Here is an 18150-nt window from a genome sequence, read left to right as displayed (position 1 = left end):
CATCAGAATTCCCAGACTTATCCAATTCACTTACTTAATCCTCAATCATTGAGGTTACTTAGCTTATTTAGCAGTCAAATCCATTCCAGTTACTTCGGGGGTTTTTTCAGAGTAATTTAGACGTTACTGAATTTTAGATACATGTTGTACTTTCATTCCATTCGATTTGGTCTTCATGGTTGATTTGTCGAACAAACGTCCAATTCTTAGTACTGAATGCGATCTAGAGTTGAGTTGAGTTGAATACTTCTAAAATTATCATTGAGCCAAACTTGAGAAGACGAACACGAATTCAAGTAATATCTATGTCGTTCAGGTACTGACATATTATTAAGGTTAATCGGCTCACTTAAGTTATGTTCCATAACTTTTAAAGGTAGTCCAATACCTATGCTTATTTGGATTCCTTAATTAATCCAAGGCATTTACTTAATATAGGCCAAAAGGGTATTTTGGTGTTCAATTTTATTCCATTCATTTCAGAACTCGAGGATATCCAATCATTCCTGAGCTTGGTGATATTCTTGAGTTATTTCCATTATAGGGGCATTTTGGTCATTTTACAGATCTACGGTATTTCAATCATTTTCCTTCCATCCGGTCTTATTATTTAATTCAATCTTTTTCCTCCATCCGGTCTTATTAATTAATTCCAATTTATCATCTATTCCAGTCCGTTCGAAACAATTCTGATAAAAGAGCACCCTCCGATAAATTGTTCTTCAGGTATTTACTCATAACTCGAATATTTTCGGGTTAAGTGCCTTCTCGGATTTTACAAACGCAATATTATGAAATTTTCTTTACAAAGACAGAATATTAATAATTAAATTTATACTTAATCGAGTTAAGTACAAATCCTCAAAGTACTTTCTCCTTCAGGGTCAACTCTGACTATTTTACCTCTCAAGGGCATTTTCGTAATTTCTTAACCAGATAATTTCGATATTATCTCCTAATGAAAATAATATAATATAGAGATCCTATGATTAATTGCTTCCTTGAACATTCTTTGATCTTAAAATGATTCCTTAAAAGACCTCTAGTATCTAGCATAAACCTTCTTGGGGTTAAAAACTGGTTATCCATAATATCCAAGTAAAACTAACATTTCTTATGCACCTCAATATATTTTTTTTCATATCAATATGTCTTTAAAAACCTCTTATCCAACTTCCATATTCCAATCTTGTCTTTTTATAACACAAGGGTATTTTCGTAATTTTACCCTACCAGAGTATTCTCATAATTTCTCATCCAAATACCTTTAACATTTAACCTTTGATGAAATAAATTATAAGTTACAGATCCAGGTTGATTTCTTTATCACTAATCACATAACTTGTAATTTAATTCTAACAATCCCTTAATTTCTTATAAAAGTCATCTGAACCATAATCAATTACTGAACCTTTTTACCGTATTCAGATCGAGTGTAGAACTTCATTAATTACACATATGAGACCAAACATTTCTATTCATACATTTACCAATACCAACATGTTCTATAAAGCATAAAGAGGTAGTAAAGTATTACCTCGATTTCCGTGCAATACTGATCGACCATAAAAATTCCATTCGAATGCCTTTGATCTTCAATTCAACTTCCAATAATTCCTCATATACATATCAACATAAATTATATCAGAAACGGAGCTTAATTGCGATAAACGGATCGAATCGGGTGATAAATCAGTGAAAGACGGCTTACCGGGTTCGAATTTGGCGAAACGGATTTCGGATTCGGATTCAGGACGTCGAAGGCATAAAACGTGACTTTTCGGAAATTTGGAATTTTTGGTCAAAATCAAATTCAATGAGTTTGACTGGCAATTTCGAGGCATTCGGGTTCGAATTTTGAAAAAAAGACAGCGGAATCGGATTTGGAACGTCGAAAAATGTCAAGATAGGTATTCTCGGTCGAAGTCAAAGGTCGTTTAATGCCCGGTCAAAGCCAGTCAAAGTTTTGGTCAACAGTGGTCAACATCGGTCAACGGTCAACGGGTCAACGAGTCGGGTCAACGGGTTGGGTTAACAGTTCGGGTCGGGTCAACGGGTCGGGTAAACGGGTCGGGTCGGGTCGGGTTATGACCGGTCAAACCAGTCAAAATAGGAACAAAACCGGTCAAACCGGTCATTCTTTTCTTCCCCACGCACAGTGGCGGCGCGTGGGGGCGCGTGAACAGTGATAAAATCTCGGAAAAATTTCTAAAAATTATTTTGAGCGATTTCGAGATACTTACAAAGCTCAGTTCACAATTTTGAACGGCGGAGAGCTCGATTTCAACAAATCGGAAACTTTGATCGCTTCACCTCCTCACGCGCCGCCGTCGACGGAGACCGAGGATGACACCGGCAAACTCGGAATGATGCAACAAACACGATGGTGCGGGAGGTGTCGTAAACGGATGACCCGATCGTCGTGAATCGATGAAAAACCAACTAAAACCGAGTTATTACCGACAATACTTCCGACTGATATTCACGACAAACAGCGATGATTCACGATGAAAGGTTTGAGGGATTTTGTTCCTCGGTTGACAACGAACACGATGGTGGTTTCGGCTCGTCGATTGGAGGTCGGACGGCGAGTAAATTGGAGTTGGAAGGAGGGTTGTTGGAGAGGAAAAACTGGGAAGAAATCTGGAAAATCATACGGGGAGGGGGATTTATAATTCAACATATATAAAATTTGGTTAAATCATGGATTTAGCCACTGAAGTTCCTGCAATTTATAAAACGGTCTGCCAACTTTAAAACTTTATAATTTAACCCACTGTTTCTTTCAAAATACCAAATTAAATCCACCACTTTATAATTTCTTAAATTTAGCCCCTAAATTAGGGTGTTACATTAGGTTCGAGTAGTTGCGTTTGTAGAGTGTGTGTGCATTGTCAATTGTAATCACCAATTTTCACCTAATAAAGATTAAAAGCCAAAGTAACCTTACCCTGCTCCACCAAATCCTAGGTGAAGTTCACCATCCCCCTGTCTTGCCTGTTGCCACCACCAATTGAGCAGTCTATGCCCTGTTGCTCACCATTTCCCTGCCATACTCCATGCCTCACGATGCATCAATCAACACCAAACCAATATATTTATTTTTTTATTTCACATGTAATATGGGTATAAAAAACCCAAGTCAAACAATTGTAAGAGATGATTTTTATTTTTCAGATTAGAGAAAATTCCAATACAAGCAAAAAAGAACATTTTCTTTTCCTCATCTTTGTCTCATTTTCCAGTACCTTATTTGTTCCCCCCTTTTTAACTACTTTCAAACATAAAATAAAGGAAGAAGATAGCTTACCTTTGGTTTGAGGGGAGTCTAGATCAAGCTATGAGAAGAGGAGGAGATGTGTATTAGGGCTTAGGTCTCGGTTTAGGTGAGGTTTCGGTCTCGTCCGACGTCCTTTGTGGCTACCGAGGGGAGGCTGCGTTGAATGTCGTGGTTGGAGCGATGACGTCGGGTTCGGGCGGTTTTTGGTCAAAGAGAAATGGGGAAAGCTTTACGGGGGGTCTAAGGTTGTCGACAGTGTTCTTTGGGTTGTTAGGGGTTTGAGAGCGTCGTCAGCTTAGGGTCTTTAGGGTGTTGCCGTTTTAGTTGAGAGGAGGGGTGAGTGGCGGTAAAATCTTTTTTTAGGTTTGGTTTTCGGTTAAGCTTTTATAATTCTTGGGTTAATCACGCTAAGGTCTCTAGACCTTTAGCATGATTTCGCATTTTGGTCATTATGTCGTGGGTTAATTATCCAAAGGTCCCTGTACTTTAGATATTTTGTGTCATGGTCACTAAAGTGGGGTCTAATTGGGTTTTTGGTCTTCTTTTTTAGCCTATTATTCATTTTAGCCATTTTTCTAAAGAAAAATCACATTTAGGTTCCCTTAAGTTTATTTTTTTGCATTTTGGCCACATACAATGGCTATTTTGTTTTATTTTAATTTGATTGGGTTGATTCTATAATTTTTTCATTTTTATTTAATTTAGACTTGAAAAATGGATGATTATTGTGTAATCCCTTTAGTTTTAATGTGTTTTATAATTCAGTCACTAATTTTTTTATTTTGTTTTATTTTAGTTGTTTAATTTAAAATTTATTCTAATCTAGTCATTGTATTATATGTTTAATTAATTTATTTAAAATTCCTATAATTTAATGATAATATGATTTAGTCCCTTCATATTTAGTTAGTTAGATCTCGATTAAAATTCATATTTGTGTGCTTATTTTATCTTATTTATTTATTTATTTTTGCATTTAAACTTTTATTAGTAGTTTGCTATTTTAAAATGTATGGTTGTTTTACATTAATTAGCCTTTTAGAATGTGTTTGTAAACTATGATCTTTAAGTAAAATAATAATTTAGAGTTTCACATTAGACTTAATTAGGGAACAATTCGATCCTGGTTTTCGTAAAAATGCTCGATTACTAGAATCGATTGTTTGAATCCAAAATTGTTAATCACTAATTAATTTTTTAAAACTTTTATTTTAATCCCTTTATTTTTAATAGTTAGTTAACATAATTATTAGAAACTTGATTTATTGGCTAGTCCCTAGACTTTAGAAGTTAGAGATTTGGTTCTTTTATTTTGACTTACTTATACTAGGATCTCGAAACTTTTAAGTTTTATATTTAGCTCCCTAAATTTAGTTCTCTTACATTTTGGCCCTTAAACTTTTAATTATATATTTTTAATTAACATGATCAATTTAGATAATTAGAGCCTTCATTCTAAGCTTCGTTTCAAACTTATCCTTAAACTTAGACGGATTTTTAATTTGGTCCTCGCTTTTGCTCGAGGTCCTATTTTAACTATTTGAATATTCCATAATTGGATAAAATCAATTAGGTTAATATTAGAGCCTATACTTTTAGGTTTAATTCCCTAGATCCTCTAAATTTTATAATTTACATTTTAAGTTAGAGAGAAGCCATTAATTTTATCAGTATAATTAAGTTTCATAACCAGTTATTTGACCGCATTTTTGTTTTTTAAAATCTAAGGCCATGTTCACCTACTAAGGAGTCAATAGTATATCTCCCACAAGTATGCTCAAGGGTGATTGTTGGTGATTCTCGAAATAGTTCGACATCCTTTTCAAGACTGCATCATGATTGCTAAAATATCGAGGCAATGTCTGGTTATTGGACACAATAGCTGATCTCCCGCATTCATGCTTGGGGGGTGAAGGCTATCGACTTTAATAAACGAATATCCTTTTTTAACTTTGCATTCATGATGATTTTCAAATTAGATAAAGTTCGAACTCAAAATTTTCAATTTTAAATATAGGGTAATCAACTAGGTACCAATTTTTTGGTGTTGTGGGGGTGCTAATCATTCTCCACGCGTAACTGACTCCTGAACCTATTGTCTGGTTTCCGTAGACCCTAAAACTTGGTATTTTGATAAAAATATAATGTTTTATTAAAATCGCCCGATTTTTTATGGTGTTCCGACTGTACCTGAAAATGATTTGTGGCGACTCTTCACATTTCAAAACCTTTTCAAAGAAAAACTCTAAGTCGTACCAGTGCTCCTCCCCGCCGAGCAAAAAACGGTGTCGACCTCAATGATTAAGAAATATTATAAATATATACTACTTTGTAATCATCTACACTATTAAAAAGAAAAAAAATCACGATGATGAAAAGACAATTCATAATGATGAAAAGAATCAAAAAATATTTCTAGAAATTTGAACCAACTTCAACGTTCTCATGGTATCAGACATCATTTGTATATCATGTGCTAAATTGTTTTTATTTTACTTTATTTATTTTAGATTCATATAATTAGTTCAAGAAGAATATAGAAAAGTTAAGGGAATTAAAATAGAAGTTATTACATATGTGGGGTAAACACCATAAATGCATATTTAATACCATAACATTTGGCATACAAGTATGCTAAGAGTGTATCTTTCTCTCAACTCTCAAGCACATTCTTAATGAAATATGGGCGAACACTTTTTATTGTACACGAATCGACGAATAAAACCTTAGCCTTCATCGTAGTCGTAATTCTCCATCGTGGTAACAACACATTAACTACTACTTAGGCACAATCCCTGATACCTTTTGCTTTGAGACTCATATATTTTACCCTTCACCACCATAGGCCCCATCTCAGCTTCATTTCTTTTTATACCCGTAATTTTTTTCACGTAAAGTTTTTCATAAATTTGATATCTTATTTTTCTCTCTTCTGAGATTGTTTTGGCTTGCTTATATACATTATAATAAGTATAATAAAACTATTTAAGTTATCACCTATGTTTATAGGGTGAGAAACGAACACAAATTTGATTAACTTTAAATACAATATAATTATATGATTAGTATATGATGTATAAGAGTTATTACCTATATATGTGTGTGTGTGTGTGTGATTATTGTTGTGATGAAATGTGTCAAGATGAAGTATGCACTAAAGAAACCGTGATAAAAATAAGATATGAATATGTTAATAAAAAATGTACTTGTATCTTAGTGGTTTTATCATTGATTATAATTGGCTTATTGTATGGTGGAAATATTTTGACGATAATAATTTGTTATATGAGATATTAAATTATTTTTAGCTTATGCTTAATTGAGAATTTAATTAAAAATATTATATTTGATAATTTTAGGTTTATTTTGTGTTCGTGATTTGATTTGAAGTTCACACTCCAAACATCAATGAATTTAAGAATTATAAAAAAGTCATTCAATTGAAAAGGACAACATTCCCACAATATCATACATCATTGGTATATCATGTGCCAAATCATTTTTATTTTATTTTATTTATTATAGATTTAGATAATTAGTTCAAGAAGAATAGAAGAGTTTTAAGAGAATTCAAATAGAAGGTATTACATCATAGATGCATAATTTAAAACATTTGGCACACAAATATGTTAAGAATGTATCATTTCTCTTAACTCTCAAGCACATACTTAATAAAATATGGTCTAACACTTCTTATTGCACACGCATCGAGAAATAAAACCTTGACATTCTCCACTGTCATAATCCTCCATCTGACAGATAACATAACATTCAATGTTACTTGTGCACCACCCCTTGTACCTTCCGCTTGGAGACTCACATATTCTACCCTCTACCACCATAGGCCCAATCTCAACTTCATTTTACAAAAAAAGAAAAACATGCAAGATAATTAGAGAAAATTGAAGCTTCATTTTACCAAAAAGGAAAAACATGCAAGATAATTAGAGAAAATTGAAGTGTGTATGTATATATATATATATATATATATATATATATATATATATATATATATATATGATAATGAACACTTATACCCCTGCATACACAATGACTGAACCTAAGAGAAATGCCACAGAGGTAGTATGGTTCGTGCAGAAAATTGAAGTATATAAACATGCATATATAAGATTATAAAAATAGGAGAAAGAATGAATATAAAAAATGCCACAGATATATGCTATTTTGAAATGTGAATATCAAATATAGTTTATGAATAAATAGGGTTAAATAAAAAAACCTAATGATAGAAGAGGCAACAAAAAAAAGAAAGCAGCTAAAACTAAACGAAAAAATCGTTCCATATTTTGCATAATATTTAGGGCAAGTGAATAATCAAATTAATGCATGCGTCCGTGCAAGAGAAAAAGAGAGAGAGAGATACATGGAAACAAAGCACTGAGAGGTCTTTATATAATGAGTTAACAAAAGGACTAACATAAATATATTTTGTTATTAATGCTCAAACTGTAACATATTTTTAATACTTTTGAATTTTGTTTTAAATAATTTAAATTGTATTTTATAATGACATGTTTACCTTTATTATTCAACTTATAAGTAACATACTATTTAATTCATTTCAAATTATTCCAAATAAAAATATATTCTTTGAAAAATGGGGGTTATACTCATCTTCATTGATTAATAAAGCATTTTTATGTTATAAAGTGCAATTGATTTATTTGTTTTAGCTATAACGATTTTTGTGATTTTAAGGGTTTTGAATTTTTGGATTTTAAAAAATTCATTGGGTATGCTATTAAATTATAACATCTGAAGTAGTTTTATGGTTAGTTATGTCACAACCTGAAAGTAATAATAAAATAAATAAATAAGCAAGTTGGTGAAATTTGAGGGTCAAATTAAAAGTTTTCAGAACTTGTAGGCCATTTTAGAAGTTGAAGGAAATTTAGGGACCTAACCCTAAATTTTACTAATTTGTGTCGACAGGCAATCCCATTAAATGTTGAAATTGGTTTATGGTTTTAAACCAGAAACCAATTTCACAAAATTTCCTCCTCGCCAACCCATCTTTCAAGGCCGATTTCTCCACCGTCCGACCACTGTTTGTCGATCCGAAACTACTATCGTGTTCGTCGTCAACCAATGAACAAAACCACCTCTCGTCATGAAACGTTGTCTAAAGCCGTGAATTTCGATTCAAAGTTTCAAAGTTCTTTTATCACCACCGCCGTGAAAATCGTCGATCGTTGCTCCGTTTTCGACACATCCCGCACCATCGTGCTCTTTGTGTCGTTCCGAATCCACCGGTAATATTCTTATCTCCACCGTCACCGGCGCGTGAGGGGTGAGGAAGTCAAAGTTTTCGAAATTTTAAAATCGAGCTCTCCGCCATTCAAAATTGTGAAATGAGCTTGGTAAGTGTCTCAAAATTCCTTAAAATAATTTTAGGAATTTTTTCGTAATTTTTCGGATCCTGTAGGACACCGCACGTGCCCCCACGCGTCGCCCATATGCATGGGGATTGTCCACCGCGTGTGGTAAGTTTGAAAATCGGTTTGACTCGACCCGGTCCGACCCGACCCAACCCGACTTGACCCGTTGACTTTGACCAAAAAGTCAAAATTTTCAAAAATTCATATTTTAAGTTTTTTGACGTCATAAGTCCGATTCCAAAGTCCGTTTTGCCAAATTCTGACCAAAAATCCCCGAATCAAGCTCGTTAACCAAAAAATGCTTAGTATTTTTAGCATTTTTGCTTATTTATTTGAGATATGGTTATGGAAATTGACCCAATAAGATATTTTTTTTAAGGTACTCGTGTTTCACCTGAGCGAGGGTCAGTTAGGTTCAGTGTTTTACGTTCATCAGATCCGCCCGATTCGCGTTTTATGAGAACTACCTGTAGGTTTTCGTAAATTATTTAAATAAAGAAAGATTATTCATATTATGATTCCAATATGGATTTTTCCGATTCGTAGGATCTAGCGCTGCCACAGATTGTGATCGACAGACTCAGTAGTAGGCTTCCTTAACCGATTATTAAGACTGTTACATGTGTGTTTCCTGACGGTGTTACATTACTGTTTTAAACTATCTATCTGAATATTGTTTATTTGATATCTAATTTACCGTATATTTCGGATATGATTTATGGTTACGGTATTTTTATACCGATTTCTGAATACTGCTTATCTGACATCTGATTTACCGTAAATTACTGATTTGATTTCTGATTTTCGTATTTCTGCATATGGTTTCCAAGCATGAAACATTTTCATGTTTTTAAAGGAGTAATCACCGTTTTCACTTGAATACATTCATGTTTATTATTGTCATTGGGGGGTATTGTTGGAGGAATTATATCTGTAGACTCCTCGGCTTTGTGCTCAGGGCCTTACTGGTTGTACGGGATGTATGGTTCTGGGGAACCTACACAAACAGATTGTGAAAGGATGGGGGTAGTGTTAATGTTTTTTTAAACCATGTTACATAAATCGATTTTACTAAAATATTTTATAAGTATGTTTTTATACATTGTATGGAGCACACTGGGCTTTTTAGCTCATTCTGTAAATTTTAACCTTTTCAGATAACAACAGAACGTAAACTAGTAGACTTGGCATCAAGGGAGATCGACTACTACTACTTTTGTAAAATATTATATTTTTATATTTCTTTCTGCTATATTTTAGTGACATGTGTTACTACCGTCATAATATGTTTGTATTTCTGGTATTTTGATATGTATGTGTTTTATACGATTTTCTAAAATATGTATTAATATATGTTTATTTTATGAATCCTTATTATGGGTAAATTTCATATATTACTGAGACATGGATTTCAACATTGTTTTAAATATAAAAAGAATTTCTGAATGTGATACGTAATCACCTAGACATGGGCATAACGTCCAGGCCGGGTCTAAGGGGTTACAAGTTAAATCAATTATAGCAGCGTGAACCAAGTGACCTCAGTGGTAAATGAATTGTTGTTATTTTTTGAGGTCCCGGATTGGAGCACCATGAATGTTAGGAGTGTGAGCATTTAATGTCAAATGGTTGAGAGTTATCTTTGAATAGATATTGTTTTGTACTTACCCAAATTAATAAAAAAAAAAAGTGTATGGTTAATACTAACCGGTATGAAAGGAAAAGAATAATATTTAAAAGTTGGATTATGTGGTTTTTTCCCTTTAAATTAATATTAAATGCATATTGTCATTTTTTTTAATCAGCAATGAAATTTTTATTTATAATTAAACCTAGGTTGTGTGCCTCATTAAAAACGTCCATAACCTATTTGGAGAAAAAGAGTACAACACAATTTGGATATCAAAACGAGAATATAACACTGTACACGTCTAACTAGCCCCAAAAACAGAAAATGACCATTCTAAAAACAATATATAAATGTGCCAAATTACAAATTCCTGAACTAAACCTACTGCTTACCACCATGCTTTGAAAAGATCACACCTCAACATACCAACCTTTACGAGATAGATGCAATAACTTTTATTTTAAAAGGACAAGAATAATTTGCTTATAATTAAATTTAGGTTGTATGTCTCATTAAAAACATCCTTCAATTATTTGAAAGAAAAGAGTACAACAAAATTAGGATAGCGAAACGAGAATATAATGTTGTACACGTCTAATTAACCCCCAAAACAGAAAATGATCATTCTCAACATAGTATATAAATGTGCCAAATTATAAATTCCTCAACTAAACTTACTGCTTATCACCATGCTTTGAAAATATCACACCTCAACATATCAGCCTTTGTGAGATGGATGTGATAACTTCTATTTTAATAGTCTTAAATCTCATGTATTCTTCTTGAACTAATTATCTGAATTTAAAATAAATAAAATAAGATAAAAATGAATTGGCACATAATATACAAATTATGTCTCATACCATAGAAATGTTGAAGTTGGTGCAAATATTTAGAAATATTTTTTATTCTTTTCATCGTTATGAATTTTATCTAGAAGGAATTGTCTTTTTATTATCATGATATTTTTTCTTTTCAATAGTCTGGTGATTACAAAGTAGTATAGTTTATAATATTTCTTAACTATATTAGAAGTTAATCATTGAGTTTAATTGGCCTATCATACTGTGCGAAAATTTTGACGATTATAATTTGTTATCTAAGATTTTAAAAAGATTTGTAGTTGATGCTTAAACGAGAAATTAATTGAAAATATTATATTTGACAATTTTAAGTTTATTTTGTGTTAGTGATTCGATTCGGAGTTCACACTCCAAACATAAATAAATTTAAGAATTATATAAAAAAACATTTAACTGAATCTATTGAGTGACCTTAGTGGTTAAAAAATAGTTGTTATTCTTTGATGTTTTAGGTTCAAGCAATAAACATAAACTACTATATGATCATCCAAACTATTGAAAAGAAAAAAAATACGATGATGAAAAGACAAATCCATCTATACAAAATTCATAATGATGAAAAGAATCAAAAATATTTCTAGAAATTTGCACCAACTTCAACATTCCCATGGTATCAGACATCTTTTGTATATCATGTGCCAAATTAATTTTGTTTTATTTTATTTATTTTAGATTCAGATAATTAGTTCAAGAAGAATACATGAAATTTAAGAGAACTAAAATAAAAATTATTAAGAATGTATATTTAATAACATAACATTTGGCACACAAGTATATTAAGAATGTATTATTCTCTAACTCTCGAGTACATACTTAATGAAATACGGGCTAACACTTGTTACTACACACACATCGACGAACAAAGTCTTGATATTCGTCGTCGTCGTAATCTTCCATCGCCTGGTAGATAACAACACATTAACTACTAGTTAGGCACAACCCCTGATAGCTTTTGCTTTGAGACACACATATTTTACCCTTCACCACCATGAGCCCCATCTTAGCTTCATTTCTTTCTATGCCCGTAGTTTTTTTCGATTAGAATTTTTACATAAATATTGATATCTTATTTTCCGCACTCTTTTATTGTGTGATTGTTTCTACTTGTTGATATACCATTATATTATAATAAGTATAATAAAACTATTTCATAAATTTATCACCTGTGTTTATAGGGTGAGGAAATAACACAAATTTGATTAACTTTAAGTACATTATGATGACTCATATGATTAATATATTTTGTATAAGAGTTATTATATGTATATATATGCGAATAATGCTATGATGAACTAAGTCAAATAAGATATAAATGTGTTAATAAAAAATGGCCTTGTATCTTAGTGGTTATATCATTGAGTATAAGTGGCATGTTATATGGTGTGAGAATTTTGACAATAATAATTTGTTATCTGAGATATTAAATTTTTTTGTAGCCGGTTCTTAATTGAGAACTTAATTGAAAATATTATATTTGATAATTTTAGGTTTATCTTGTGTTTGTGATTCGATTTGGAGTTCACACTCCAAACATCAATGAATTTGAGAATTATAAAAAAAATCATTCAATTGAAAAGACAACATTCTCACGATATCAAACATCATTCGTATATCATGTCCAAATCTTTTTTATTTATTTTATATTTAGATAATTAGTTCAAAAAGAATACATGAAATTTAAAAGAATTAAAATAGATGGTATTACATATGTAGGGTAAACATCATAAATGCATAATTAATAATATAGCAATACTAAAAACATTTGGCACACAAATATGTTAAGAATGTATCCTTCTCTCAACTCTCAAGCACATACATAATGAAATATGGACTAACACTTCTTACTGCAAACACATCGACTAATAAAGCCTTGACATTCGCCATCGTCATAATCCTCTGCCGCCCGACAGATAACGGCGCATTGATTGCTACTTAGGCACAACCCTTGGTATCTTTCGCTTTGAGACGAGCATATTCTACCCTCAACTACCATAGGCCCAATCTTAGCTTCATTTTACAAAAACCATGCAAGAAAATTAGAGAAAAATGAAGTATATAAACATGTATACATAGGGATTGACTGAGGGGGCGGGTGTGGCAGTCGCCCCTCTGAAAAATTAAAATTACTTTATGATTTTAATTTTTTTATGTATTTTCTATTGAAAATATATTTTTGTCTTCCCTAGAATTTTATAAATACATCCCCTCCGCAAATTTTAGAGGTGTGTCCCCTAATATAAATTCACGCGTCTTTCTCTATGGATATATGAGATTATAAAAAAATGAAAGAAAGAATGAATATAAAAAAGGATACAGAAAAAAAACCTGATGCTAGAAGAAACAATAAAAGAAGGAAAGCAGCTGAAACTGAACGTAGCAATCGTTCCATATTTTGCATAATATTTGGGCGAGTGAGCAATCGAGCTAATGCACGCGTACGTGCGAGAGAGAGGGAGAGATATGAAAAAGAAGCATTGAGAGGTCTTTATATAATGAATTAACGACTAGGGTCGGAGCGAGAAAAAGGGACGAACACAAATGTGTTTTGTTATTAATACTTAAAATGTAACTATTTTTAATGCTATTTAATTTTAGGGTAAAATACATAAATGGTCCCTCAGCTATAAGATGTTATTTTGTTGAATCCTTTGATAATTAAAAATTATAAAATGATTCATCGACTAGGGTTCTATTTTTTTAGTCTCTTGATTATTAAAAGTTATAAAATAGTCACTCGACTGTTCATATGTTTCAAACTCGTCCTTTTTCTTTAAAAATTTAGAGTTTGTCTGAGTTAAACATTAATCTACTGATTGAGATATGATAAAACATGATCTCATGATCATCGTGGAAATGCCCTAGAGAGTGTGTGTGAGAGAGACCAAGAAACTTTAGCATCAAATTGGTGAGACAAATTAAAGTTGGGCTTAAATTCTTGAACACGTTAGCTTAGCAATTATTTATAAAGAAAATTTTAATAAGATATAATTAATATGTAATAAGATCGTTAACGTTTGTGTATGAGTCTGATAAAGATAAAAAAAAACATTACGAGGTATTAATATTTGTTATTTTTATTTTATTTTTTGAATAGTTTGGGGTGTTTACAATGTAGTATCTATTGAGAAACTTTTTAACCAATTAATAACGTACACATCCTACAAACGTAGATGTTCGAATCCAATATTTCTAGAAAGAACAATATTTTCTTCTACTATTAAGACCGCTCGATGAATTCTATTTTTATTTTATTTAAAGGATGCAATCTAATAAAATATATTTAATTGCCTAAAGTTTGATTCCTATGAGAGTTAATTTCATCGGTTCATTTTCAATACCAACCATTGGATGAAAAGTTTTAATATACCATGACACAGAGGCATAACATTATTGCACCACTTGCCTATTTTTAAACCATATCTACATCTTATTTATATATTTCTATAAATCATTAACTAATTAAAAAAGATGGTCCAATTAATTGGCCGAATTAATTAGGTTTTGGCTAATGCTTTCCCACTGCTCCACACAAACCATCATAAGATAGATTTTGTCAATTATAAGATCCAGCAATCAAATCGAAAAAATAAAATATTTCCAAAGATAAGAAATTCTGTAAACTTCAATAAAAAAAAAAAAGATAATAAAAAGTCTTATTAAATTAATGACTAATTAACATAAACTGCATGGATGGTAGCATGCAAAACCCTGGTTGGAAGCAAAAAGGTGCAATCAAATTGTTGGACCAAAACAAAATCTTTGTTTTTTATTTTAAAGATCTAATAAAATAAGAAGAGATGATTTGGACCTTTCCTATTAACTAATAAATCCTTTAAAAAAATGAAGAATAAAGATTCCAAAAAGCACTGTCCAATCATCATCAAATTTAAGTAGCAACCAACACAGAATAAAGAAATTATATAATATTATCACATCATTTTAATTATTTTTTCTTTAAAACCCTTTACAATTCTTAAAATTGGAAGCTGGATCTTCCTCTACACACAAAATCATCAGTCTGGCTTGTAATTCTATCAAACCTTTCTGATAAAAAAAAGCTTTGGATTTGTTTTAGTGAATGTAAGACCCCAACTTAAGCCGTAAATATTGCTTTCACCGGCCGATGATCGGAGAAATTTTCTTCCCCTCTGTTATATACATGTTGCTTCAATCCTGTCCCATACCAGATTATTCTGTCACACCTGAAAAACCAAACAACAATTCTTTGATTAATAACTGAGATAATAACCACATATTATTCTCGACATAAAATTGTATGTTCATCCCGTTAGTAACGAACGATGATCGAGTAACTAATTACCATGCGGGGGCACGTTTCTTTTCTCCCTTTTTGCCTTGATGAAAACATCCGGTGTATACATCAGAATTGGGACGGTATTTATAAGTAGGAGCGAATGCAATTGATCCTTCATGCCACCCTTTCAACTCTCCATTCATCAGTTCCATCCTTAGCTTCATTTCAAAGAGAATTAGTCATAGGAAGAATTTAACATATTCGAATATAAATATAATTCTTTTATTCAATTTTATTATAATAAATTAACTTAGTCTATATGCCTCGTTAAAACCTCCTTAATCCTATACAGAGGAAAAGAGTATTACTTGATCATTTTCGAGAAGGGAATTCCAGTCTCTTGCATCTACTAATAGTCGAACATTTGGTTCCGGTAGGGAAATTCTGTAATTCAAATCTCCCAGAAAAATTACCCGACTGCAAGACAAACCATTGGCAATGGTTAATTAAGTTGATACCACCAGGATATTCCCATATTACATTTATTTTAATCTTGTCTTTTTATTAGTCTAAAACGTAATTATTAATTGATTAAGAAGTCAACTTTATCCTATAATAAATTGGTTTGATAATAGAACTACGGTTTACCAGTAAATAAACTAATTTAATTAGCCCACCTGATTAAAATTTGCTTTTAACAACCACACTTGTTTAATTATTACAAACTAGATATATACAAATGGTTACAAATAAAATAAAAATCACTTGTTACATCATTACTTTCAACACGTGACATATATCACGTTATTATTTTTTATATATGAAATATGTCATATCATCACTTTCGACTCATGACATATGATAATCGCATGTCAGTGACATACATTGATCGTAAATTAATTAATTGTTTTCATCCGACTAGGAGATATCTAAAAGAACAATATAGACTAAAATGACTATGTTATCGAAGGTTAGGAGTGAGTTTTTATATTATACCAATAATTAACATGAAAACAACTTTTTTAATCTTTGGCGGCCTCATTAAAGATTCAAAGTCTAGCATCAAATAATAGTGGAAGAAACAATGATCATAGAAGATAATTAATCAAGTAATGAATTTCACGTACTCATGGTCTAGGATTTTTCTTGGTAAATCACGTGAAGGGCCTCTGGGGAAAGTTGTTCTGGAAAATATTTCGCAAACATTGAAGTTTCTAAGCTTCTCATCCCCTTGTCTACCCCCAGATGCTAAATGACAGCACACAAAGCAGAAACTTGTTTCATGTAGTCTAAATCGAACAGAAACCGAACCCTGCAAAACAAAACTTCTGAAAAAGATGAAATTACGGAAGAATAATATGAGCAGAGATGAATACAAGATTTTATATGAGAAAAACGGATTATTGCTGCAAAATGATACTACCTTATTTCCTAGGCAGCCCATGATTCCACAGCCTATACAGGAGACACTAGGGTACCGGATATAGGGACACAGATAGCTTCGGACCCAAACTGAGATTAGAATCCCAACCATTTGCTTACTTATAACACATTGAAAGTCTTGCCCTTGGATTTTATTGCTGCTCTTTTCATCATTTGATAGCTTTCCTTCTTCACTGGAATGTTGTTTCTGTGTGTTCTTGTTGTTCAAAGCTCGTCTAATAAGGGAGTTCCATTTCGTTGAAACCTTGTTGTTTTCTGATCCCAACACGTTGGATGCGCTAAGGGGTACAATTTCTTGAAAACTGGAAAAAGAAGACGAAGGCAAAGACAATGACATCGATTATCATTGTATTAATATTCCTAGTGAAAAATAAATATGGTGTTGGTGATTACCCAAGAACATAGATTTCGCAGGAGGCATTGCCTGTATCAAGCAATTCCTGCATATCCAAATCTTCAGGTGGTGCAACACCTCCAACATTCCATGTGCTTACAAAAATCCTTCACAAGACAAATAACAATTAGAAATGATGGATTCAGCATATATAATTAGTTGGCTGTTGAAAGATAATTTACCTGTAGTTATGTGTAGCCTTACGGTTACTGAATATGGTTTTGGGATTCAAAGATGGACGCTGGTCTAAGCTTTGAATCTCATTTTTTCTGGGAAAATCTGCAACGAAGTTGTTGCTTCCTAATCCCTTTCTAAGGATCTTGTTAGCCACTAATCTGGGCCACATAACCTGATAGAACAAGAGTTTTATAACACATAAATATCAATATGCATTTAGCTTCAAAAGTCACTGAATCATATATGAGAATGCAGTACTAACTTGTTGGTTCCTTGACATGGTGAAATGGGAGCAAACAGAATGGCAGAGAGAGAGAGAGAGATGATGATGATGATGAGAAGAGAAGGGGAAAAAAGAGATAAAGATGATGAGAGAGATGAAGAGATGGTCATGCTGAGGAATTGAGAGAGAGACCGGTGCAAGTTGCGAGGGACGAGAGGTCTTAAATTTCTTAAAAAGTGAATGACGTTAACGATGATGCGCCATTGTTGTCTATTTTTTATTAAAACAAAACCCAGAGAAAGTGTAGAAGGAGAAAGAGCAAGAAAACATGGGTCTTTTTTTGCAGGCTTCATCTTGAGCTAATTGGAGGGTCACCCTAGTTTTAACAACAAATTTAGTCTTTTTTTCAATTTAATCTCATAATTTTGCAATTTCTTCAATTTGATGTTTTACTGGTTTTTTCAGATTCTTTCTTCCCATTATTCT

At 32.1% G+C, this 18150-nt stretch overlaps 1 protein-coding gene across 1 annotated transcript; it reads right to left on the bottom strand.

The window, feature by feature from the left end:
* Positions 1–15139: 15139 nt before the first annotated feature.
* LOC120166925 (type IV inositol polyphosphate 5-phosphatase 9-like) lies at positions 15140–17842 on the bottom strand. The gene is made up of 8 exons (XM_039176087.1): positions 17704–17842; positions 17447–17613; positions 17264–17371; positions 16851–17172; positions 16555–16739; positions 15796–15904; positions 15494–15645; positions 15140–15374 (listed from the first exon to the last, which is right to left on the bottom strand). The coding sequence occupies exons 1-8, from the start codon at positions 17719–17721 to the stop codon at positions 15266–15268; spliced, it is 1170 nt and encodes a 389-aa protein (XP_039032018.1). The 5' UTR covers positions 17722–17842; the 3' UTR covers positions 15140–15265.
* Between the last annotated feature and the right edge of the window lie 308 nt (positions 17843–18150).

The sequence above is a fragment of the Hibiscus syriacus genome, unplaced genomic scaffold (assembly GCF_006381635.1).
Source record: "Hibiscus syriacus cultivar Baekdansim isolate YM2019G1 unplaced genomic scaffold, ASM638163v2 tig00003041_pilon, whole genome shotgun sequence".
NCBI lineage: Eukaryota > Viridiplantae > Streptophyta > Magnoliopsida > Malvales > Malvaceae > Hibiscus > Hibiscus syriacus.
Note: the sequence above shows the minus strand (reverse complement) of the source record. Positions and strands in the feature narration are given on the sequence as shown.

Excerpts from the sequence above, each read along its gene's own strand:
- LOC120166925 (XM_039176087.1), bottom strand. Across the intron at positions 17,372-17,446 it reads AAGGCTACACATAACTACAG|GATTTTTGTAAGCACATGGA; the intron begins GTAAATTATCTT and ends TGTCTTGTGAAG. Across the intron at positions 15,375-15,493 it reads AAGAAACGTGCCCCCGCATG|GTGTGACAGAATAATCTGGT; the intron begins GTAATTAGTTAC and ends TTGGTTTTTCAG.